This window comes from Tiliqua scincoides, chromosome 9 (assembly GCF_035046505.1).
Source record: "Tiliqua scincoides isolate rTilSci1 chromosome 9, rTilSci1.hap2, whole genome shotgun sequence".
In the NCBI taxonomy this organism is placed as follows: Eukaryota; Metazoa; Chordata; class Lepidosauria; order Squamata; family Scincidae; genus Tiliqua; species Tiliqua scincoides.
This window is the reverse complement of record NC_089829.1, coordinates 1,808,545-1,817,725: the sequence shown is the minus strand read 5'-3', so window position 1 is coordinate 1,817,725 and position 9,181 is coordinate 1,808,545. Positions and strand designations below refer to the sequence as shown.

Below are 9,181 nucleotides of genomic sequence, written 5' to 3'. Positions count from 1 at the left end.
CTAATGTGATCCCAATCTTTAAGAAGGGGAAAAATGAAGACCCGGGAAATTACAGACCTGTCAGTAATTCAATACCAGGGAAGATATTAGAACAAATCATCAAACACACAGTTCGAATATATCTAGCCAACAATTCAGGGATCAATAGGACCCAACATGGAATTGTCTAATATAAATCTTGCCAGACGAATCTCATCTCCTTTTTGGATCAGGTTACTAGCTTACTGGACTGTGGGAATGCAGTGGATGTAATATATATTGACTTCAGTAAAGCATCTGATAAGGTCCCACATGACATCCTAATCAGCAAGTTGGTAAAATACGGGTTCAACGATACAATCGTTAGATGGATTTGCAACTGGTTGGGCAGAGGGTGTTTGTCAATGGCTTCATGTCAACCTGGAGGGCGGTTTTGAGTGGGGTACCCCAGGGCTCTGTCTTGGGCCCAGTTCTCTTTAATATCTTCATCAATGATTTGGATGATTTGGATATCAATGCTAACCCTAACCCTAGGGGTATACTGATATTGATCCAAATTGATATCCAAATCCAAATTGATATTTGGATATCAATGATTTGGATACAAGGGAGCCTCATCAAATTTGCAGATGACACCAAAGTGGGAGGAATAGCAAACACAATAGAAGACAGCGGAAGCCTTCAGGAACTGGACAAGATGGAATATTTTGGAAAGATTTTTCAGATTCTTTTCACTGACGCAATGCCAAACAGTCACAGATCTTTAAAAAGGGTTTGGAGGCTTTATTTCTACAATAGTAAGTGAATTACACAAACCAATTGATTCAGTTTGGATACAAATGTTCACTCTAGTTTCCCATCCTGTTTCCCAAAGAACCACACCTAGAAAACCACATTAAATAACGTGGAATAAACAAGTTACCCATGTGACACTGTATGTCACTTCCACCTCCTTATTGGGCCTATTATGACAGGTTTGGTGCATGGCCCCAGCTCTAATTAGGTCATTCTGCTCTGCATCCCAAAATATTTCTGGCCCACAACTTTGGTTATACAAGATCCTGGAATTTTCCCTTTGGGAAAGTTATGATCTACCTGTCCTGCTAATCATGATCTCTTTAGGTCACTTTGACAGAATGACCCTCCTATCCTACTTTGAGTCATTCTCTTGGCTCCAATTTCAGTCATTTTCCTCAAACTATAGAAGAGAACCCTCTAAAATCTCCATCAAATACTGGGCTGAAATGAATAAGATGAAGTTCAACAGGGATAAATGCAAAGTTCTGCACTTGTGCAAAAACAACCAAAGACACAGCTACAGAATGGGAGATACCTGGCTCGGGAGCACTATACGTGAGGCAGGATCTTGGTGTTGTGATGGATTGCAGGATGAACCTGAGTCAGCAGTGTGATGCCGCTGCAAAGAAGGCAAATGCAGTATTAGCTGCATTAACAGAACTGTAGCTTCCAAGTCACAAGAAATTGTGGTTCCACTTTACTCTGCACTGGTTAGACCTCACCTGGAGTATTGTGTCCAGTTCTGCGCACCCCACTTTAAGCCAAACTGGAGCAGGTTCAGAACAGTGACGAGGATGAGGGCTGGAGGACAAGCCCTATGAGGAAAGGTTGAGGGAACTTGGCATGTTCAGCCTGGAGAAGAGATGGCTGAGAGGGGATATGAGAGCTCTCTTCAAATCCCTAAAGGGCTGTCATACGGAGGAAGGGAATAATTTAGTCTCAGCTGTCTCTGAAAGCAGAACTAGATCCAGTGGGTACAAACTACAAGAGAGGAGATTTTCATTAGTTGTTGGCAACCTTCAGTCTCGAAAGACTCTGGTATCGCGCTCTGAATGGTGGTTCTGGAACAGCGTCTAGTGTGGCTGAAAAGGCCAATCCGGGAGTGACAATCCCTTCCACACTGGGAGCAAGTGCAGTCTGTCCCTGGTCTGTCTCCCTGGCTATGGGCCTTCCTTCTTTGCCTCTTAGCCTCAGACTGTTGGCCAAGTGGCTCTTCAAACTGGGAAAGGCCATGCTGCACGGCCTGCCTCCTAGCGGGCCGCTCAGAGGCCAGGGTTTCCCACCTGTTGAGGTCCACTCCTAAGGCCTTCAGATCCCTCTTGCAGATGTCCTTGTATCGCAGCTGTGGTCTACCTGTAGGGCGCTTTCCTTGCACGAGTTCTCCATAGAGGAGATCCTTTGGGATCCGCCCATCATCCATTCTCACAACATGACCGAGCCAACGCAGGCATCTCTGTTTCAGCAGTGCATACATGCTAGAGATTCCAGCACTTTCCAGGACTGTGTTGTTTGGAACTTTGTCCTGCCAGGTGATGCCGAGGATGCGTCAGAGGCAGTGCATGTGGAAAGTGTTCAGTTTCCTCTCCTGTTGTGAGCGAAGAGTCCATGACTCGCTGCAGTACAGAAGTGTACTCAGGACGCAAGCTCTGTAGACCTGGATCTTGATATGTTCCGTCAGCTTCTTGTTGGACCAGACTCTTTGTGAGTCTGGAAAACGTGGTAGCTGCTTTACCAATGCATTTGTTTAGCTCGGTATCGAGTGTCGGAGATCGTTGAGCCAAGGTACACAAAGTCACGGACAACCTCCAGTTCATGCGCAGAGATTGTAATGCAGGGAGGTGAGTCCACATCCTGAACCATGACCTGTGTTTTCTTCAGGCTGATCGTCAGTCCAAAATCTTGGCAGGCCTTGCTAAAACGATCCATGAGCTGCTGGAGATCTTTGGCAGAGTGGGTAGTGACAGTTGCATCGTCAGCAAAGAGGAAGTCATGCAGACATTTCAGCTAGACTTTGGACTTTGCTCTCAGTCTGGAGAGGTTGAAGAGCTTTCCGTCTGATCTGGTCCGGAGATAGATGCCTTCTGTTGCAGTTCCAAAGTCCTGCTTCAGCAGGACAGCGAAGAAAATCCCAAACAAGGTTGGCGCAAGAACACAGCCCTGCTTCACTCTGCTTCGGATGTCAAAGGGGTCTGATGTGGAGCCACTGAAGACAACAGTGCCTTTCATGTCCTTGTGGAAAGATCTGATGATGCTGAGGAGCCTGGGTGGACGTCCGATCTTGGGGAGAATCTTGAAGAGGCTGTCCCTGCTGACCAGGTTGAAAGCCTTCGTGAGATCTATGAAGGCTATAAAGAGTGGCTGCTGTTCCCTGCATTTCGATTACACATTAGGAAAATATTCCTGAGGGTCAGGGGAGTTCGGCAGTGGAACAGATTGCAGAGGGAGGTGATGGACTCTCCCTCACTGGAGATCTTCAAGCAGAGGCTCAACAAGCACCCGTTGGAGATGCTCTAAGAGGATTTCCTGCCTAAGGCAGGGTGTTGGACTAGATGACCTACAAGGCAACTCTTGATTTGCACATCCCTGATAAGTACATATGCTTAGGCTGTGCGTATGATATTGTAAAAATATAACATCCTGGGGGCTGGGGGATAAGAATAGGCCCTCAGTTTGGCTGTACTTGTCCTAAAAGGTGACTAAACAGCCACCAGGTAGATGGGACTTGTTAGCCTGGGAAGGCAGCTCATCTGAGAGAAGGAGAACTCTGATCCCAAACCTCCACTGCCTTGTGGCTACATCCAGTTATGGAAAAGGCTTCAGGAGTCAACCTCGAGGCAAAATCCAGAGCCGCTGAGGCAGTTCATGGCTGAACACAGTCACGCTCTGGCAACTCCTGCGACGCCGCTGGAACCAACCGTATTGGCCTCTGCCTTTCCACTGGAGCATTCCAGCGACGTGGAGAGGGGGAATCTGCTGCATGGGAAACAGTCTATCCTCCATATCTACCTTGCCCAGGCTTCGCACTCTGAAGAGGACACTCTGTTCCAGAACCACCATTCAGAGTGCGATGCCAGTCTTCTGAGACTGAAGGATGCCAACATGTCCAACAAGATATTGTAATTTAAAGGTGCAATTTTAACGATGCAAGGGCAGGATGATGATGTGGGGGGTGGGGCAATGACATGTCACTATGCCCACCACCTGGGGCGTTGCCCTACCCACTGCATGGGAAGAGGTCCATCACGGGGTGACATACTGGTCTCCCACACCAGGTGACGCAAACCTTAGTGACGCCACTGGTGACATTTTACTAGGATAGCATTTTAAGCTTTGCTGGTGGGGGGCAGTTCAGTTCTTCCTCCCCCCCTTTCAAAATTTTCCTGCATCCCCCTTTCAGAGACCCAGCTATACATCTAAAATCATACGGACCTGTTCACAAAGGGGGGAGGACAAGCAGAACCCACAGCTTGCAAATACCCCCAGCCTGCTAAGCTGCTGCAAAGGTGGCCAGGGGCACGATCCCTGCCGCAGGCGCTCCTGTCACCCCACACAGGCCACAAAGCTGCCAACCAGCTGAGGCCGGCTCCTCTTGGCAAGAATTGTGAATGAAAACAGCCCTGGGGAGGGCAATGAGTGACCAGCAGGTGGGGGTGGGCTGTGAGCTCCACGTTGCTGCCTGCTTCACCTGCAGACTGAGCTCACCTGGCTGCCAACACTTTCTGATTGTGAGCTCCTTGGGGCTCCTTAGTGAAAGTGCCAGGCAGGCAGAGGGCGTGGGAGAGACAAATACAGGCAAGGTTATCATCTGTTTATCACACCCACACCTATATTCATGGAAGATTTATTCAGGTTGCTGGTAGGGTAGCAATACAAATGTAAAAAGAAAAGAAAGAGGGGTTTGTGTGTGTGGAAGCCCTTCCCTTGCAGTGAGCATGATCCACTTCTCTTGCATACTCAGCAGGAGGGCAGTTTGGAGCACCTCAACCATTGCTGAAGTTATCACAAGTGAGCTTCCAAGTTTTCCAGAACTGTGCTTTGGGTTTGTTGGGGAAAGGGATTCCCAGGAGAAGGCAGGCCAACCCAGGGAAGCAGTCCCTAGTGTGCAGGCCCCCCGCTTCCTACTCCCCGGTTTCCTTCAAATGCAGCTATTGCTCAAATTCTGTCACGACTTAAGATGTGGTGGATTCACCTGCCCTTGTCTCAGTGCACCTCTATGGGGTTACAACAGCAAGGCCAGGCCAAGGGTGGATTTCTCCCACCCCTCTGTTCCTTGCCAAAGCTTGGCAGATTCCAATGCCAACAAGAAAGGCAGAAAGGGGGCGGAATCACTCTGTCGTGGGTTTGGGGGCCATGGATGTCAGGGAGGAAAGGGTCCCTCCATCTGGCCTTTAGAGGTGCAGAGCCTGTCTGCCAGTAGGCCCTCTGTGCCCCCGTCCAGTTTGGGCTTGAGCTGGGCTTCCTCATGGAGGCTCCTCTGCCCTGGTGACTTCAACCTGGTCTGCCTCTGGGAACAGTCTGCACCAGGGCCTCATTTCAGCAGGCAGCCGTGTCTACTTCAGGGTCAGGACTTGGGGGGATGAGGCCAGCCACCACCTGGTCCTGCCGCCAGAGGTGCTCTGCCAGCCTGTTCAGGAGGGGGGCCACGTCAGACAGTCCGGCATGCCCATCAAGGGACTGCCCATCGGCAAGCCATGGGGCATTCACACTCTTGGCCCGCAGGACAGGCAAGCCCCACGTTTGGCGGAAGGCAGCCACCTCATGCTCTGCAATGTCCGTGTGGGCAAACTGGTCAAATCTGGAGCAAGGGGTCAAGGAAGCAGGCTGCCAGGCAGGGAGGTGCTGAGCAAACACAACGCTCCTATCCTGCGCCAGGCAGAAGGATGCCAACAGTCCCCTCCCTCTTTGGTCTTTTCCCTGATCTATGCTATCTGAATCTTGACCTGCAAACAGGGCTGCAGTGTTGTTTTTTTAAATACAAGTGTTTCTGAGCATGCGTAGAGAGTGCCTTTCCCCTGAGCACATAAGCAATGCCCACCTGCCCCAGCAAAAAATGGCCCAGAAGGATACTTGGTGCCAATCACTATCTTGACAGCGCTCTTGGCCCCCACCACCACGCGGGAGATCTGGTTGGGCAGGTCATTGAAGGACGAGCGGTCCGTGAAGGAGAAGAGGAAGAGGGCACCATCCACTTTCTCCAGGCAAGCCTGTGGGGCGGGATGTCAGGGAGGCATGCAGAAAAACACACGCCTGCTCAGAAAAAGTTGCCGGAACTGGTCACTCGACTGTTGCCAGGCCTGTGTAGTCAGCTCCCCAGTACCCACATCAAGAGCGAGGATGTGGCTCTCACACTCTGGGGGGCAACTGCTCACCGGGAGGATGTGGTCGAACTTCTTGAGCACGGCTTCTCCACAGTCCCAGAAGGAGAACTTGAAGAACAGTGGCTTTCCGCTCTCTCTGAGCTTCACTGGCCAGTGCACTGTGGTGGTCTGGATTCCTGCAAAATGACAGTGTCACCTAAGGGGGGAATCTCAGGCAGGCTTTCAGTTCTTTTAAGAAAGCAAGTCTCTAGAACCCAGGGAGCCAGAAATGTATTACACTTAACTTGCTCAACTGAGAGCAGCTGCATGGTTGATCTCAAAGGACTGGAGTGACAAAGGAGGGAAGCTGGCAGCAGTGGAGGAATTTAGACTAACTTAGAAGGAGCCTGCATGCTGCTGAGTTTCACAGAATATGCCACTGCTATTACTATTTACCAAGTGCTTAAAAATGGCAGACTTAAACTTGGAGATATACGATCTGAGAGACTCACTGCCAAAAAGAATGGCTGGAGAGGGAAACTGGCAAAAACATCAGTTGCCCACACTGTCAGGTGTCCACCTGCAAGGCTGCATGCTTCAACTCCATGAAGATGTCTATTACGAATTCACACACACACGTGGACACATGTCCATTTATAGACGGGGGAACGAGGCCGAGAGGTATACGGCGGGTAGCACCAGCACTGACACCAGCATTGTCCGTTTTGCGAGGATACATAGGAGCCTGTGGTGGAGCAGCCCCCGCAGTCATCACCTGTGGTCTCGTGATGTATTGGCGACACCTCCAGGCCTGCCAGCTTGGCCACGAGGGCCGTCTTGCCCACACCGCTCTTCCCCGACACAAAGACCTTGTAACTCACGATGTCGGCAGCCACTTGTGGGGGCAGCACCGGCCTCTCAAGGGAGCCTGCAAAGGAGAACAGCCAGCGAAACTCACCAGGGGCTCAGTCCAAAGCAAAACCCCCGAGCCGCCTGCTGTGCTGGAGCAAAGCCCGCCAGTGTGAGAAATACAGCAGTGACATGGGCGAGAGTGCTCCTGAGCACATACAGAGTGCCTTTGGTTCGCTGCCGAGTGGGACGCTCTTCCATTTACGGGTACAGACTAGCGGGGAGGGGCTGCTCCCTCCCTTCCCCCCCCTCACCAAGGAACCGGCGCCTGTTCCGCTGCAGGATGGCGCCAAAGAACTCCTTGCCCTCCCGCGCCTGGTGCCAGTCCGGGACCACCACACAGCCGGCGGGGACGATCATGCTGCTGCTGCTGCTGCTGCAAAGGAGGGGGGAGAAGCGTCAGCGGAGCTCCGCGGGGAAGGGGGAGGGCGGGACCGAGAGCGGCAGCGCAGCCAGGAGGGGTGCGAAGCGCGAGGCCCGGCGGGCGCCTGCGGCGAGGCCCCCCGACGTGCCACTGCCCTGGCCGGCCTTGAGCCGGACCTTCTCCACGCGCGCCCGGCGGGGGCTCCCAGGGCTGCCCCTTGCGCTCTTCACAGGGCCGGCGCGCCCCCCTGCCCGCGCAGCACCGCTCCGCTCGCTCCTCCGCCCCGCGCCTGCGCAGCGCGAGGGCCGTTAACGGAGGCGCGCTCCGGTCGCCTTCCTGGGAGCAGGCCCCGCTGGCTGTCGTGGGTCTTGCTCCGAGCAGACCTGCCCGGAGGCGTGTTGCGCGGGGCGGGCGGCGCTCGAGGGGCGGAGCAGGCGCCCTTCTTGGCCGCCGAGCCGATGCTGACGCTGCCGTGGCCGGGCGGCGCTGCCCCGCCGGGAAGGTGCCAGCCGGCAGGCCGAGGGCAGGGAGACGTCGGCTGGAGGCTTCAGAAGCGGCCGCGCGGAGGCTCTCGCCGCAGCTGCAGAAAACGAGCGGAGCAGCACCTGCAGGCCGCGGCCTGTCCCGGACCCTCCTCCCGGCCGCGGGACCCACGAGCCCGGCGGCCGGCTTCCTCCCAGCCCGGACGCTGCGTTAGGGGCGCCCTGCGCGCCGGGAGCTGCACCGCGCACTCCCAGCATCCCCCGCGGGCAGCGAGTCGGACCCAGGAAAAGAGACGAAGCGTCCGCACAGAAGGAACCAAGCGCGCCCGGACAGTTGGGACGCCTGCCCCGCTGATGCCCGGCTTCGGCACCAGCCTTTTCGCCAGTGCGCGGTTGGGTGGCGATGGAGCAGTTGCAAATCCTGTAAAATGGACACGTCTTCTACAGGAACTCACCAGCATTGCTGGATGCGAGAGGCGGCAGGCGCTGTTTGGCTTTCTTCCCACCCACCCTGAAAGAGGCTTGCAGCAGGAGCCTCCTTGCCTTGCAAGCCCAGCCCAAAAGAGGCAACACCAGGTGGCATGGGAACCTGGGGCACTGCTTGACAGCAGCCAGAGAAGGGGACAGCCTGCCAAGCTGAAGCCTTTGTGTGTCCGGAGGAAGCTCCCCTGCAGGTTGCACCTGAGGATGGGGAGGCGGGTGGAGGAAAAGGCAGGCCAGGCCCCACTTCTGTTAAGACATAAGAACAGCCCCACTGGATCAGGCCACAGGCCCATCTAGTCCAGCTTCCTGTATCTCACAGCGGCCCACCAAATGCCCTAGGGAGCACACAAGGCAACAAGAGAACTGCATCCTAGTACCCTCCCCTGCATCTGGCATTCTGATGTAACCCATTTCTAAAATCAGGAGATTGCACATACCCATTATGGCCTGTAACCTGTAATAGATTTTTCCTCCAGAAACTTGTCCAATCCCCTTTTAAAGGCATCCAGGCCAGACGCCATCACCACATCCTGTGGCAAGGAGTTCTACAGACCAACCATGCGCTGCGTAAAGAAATATTTTTTTTTGTCTGTCCTAACCCTCCCAACACTCAATTTTAGTGGATGTCCCCTGGTTCTGCTATTGTGTGAGAGGGTAAAGAGCATCTCTCTATCCATCCCCTGCATAATTTTGTATATCTCAAACATGCCCCCCCCTCAGGCATCTCTTTTCTAGGCTGAAGAGGCCCAAATGCTGTAGCCTTTCCTCATAAGGAAGGTGCCCCAGCCCCATAATCATCTTAGTCACTCTCTTTTGCACCTTTTCCATTTCCACTATGTCCTTTTTGAGATGTGGCAACCAGAACTCGA

The 9,181-nt window shown here is 53.4% G+C and overlaps 1 protein-coding gene across 4 annotated transcripts; it reads right to left on the bottom strand.

Moving 5' to 3' along the window:
• Window positions 1–3,000: 3,000 nt before the first annotated feature.
• CPLANE2 (ciliogenesis and planar polarity effector complex subunit 2) lies at window positions 3,001–8,060 on the bottom strand. 4 transcript variants are annotated; one of them, XM_066637108.1, is made up of 6 exons: window positions 7,953–8,060; window positions 7,238–7,359; window positions 6,850–7,002; window positions 6,147–6,271; window positions 5,845–5,981; window positions 3,001–5,572 (listed from the first exon to the last, which is right to left on the bottom strand). In XM_066637108.1, exons 2-6 carry the CDS (start codon window positions 7,341–7,343, stop codon window positions 5,311–5,313), a joined length of 783 nt encoding a protein of 260 aa, XP_066493205.1. In that variant the 5' UTR covers window positions 7,344–7,359; window positions 7,953–8,060; the 3' UTR covers window positions 3,001–5,310. The 4 variants fall into 4 exon arrangements, with proteins under 4 accessions (XP_066493205.1, XP_066493208.1, XP_066493206.1 ...); XM_066637111.1 differs by having other exon boundaries at window positions 7,238–7,356; XM_066637109.1 differs by lacking the exon at window positions 7,953–8,060 and adding an exon at window positions 7,524–7,771.
• Between the last annotated feature and the right edge of the window lie 1,121 nt (window positions 8,061–9,181).

What these genes read in the sequence shown, in the direction of transcription:
- CPLANE2 (XM_066637108.1), bottom strand. Translation starts at nt 7,343, where the DNA reads ATGATCGTCCCCGCCGGCTGTGTGGTGGTCCCGGACTGGCACCAGGCG. An exon ending in AATACATCACGAGACCACAG is followed by an intron (nt 6,272 to 6,849) that starts GTGATGACTGCG and finishes GTCATTTTGCAG; the next exon opens with GAATCCAGACCACCACAGTG. An exon ending in AAGATAGTGATTGGCACCAA is followed by an intron (nt 5,573 to 5,844) that starts GTATCCTTCTGG and finishes CCCTTGCTCCAG; the next exon opens with ATTTGACCAGTTTGCCCACA.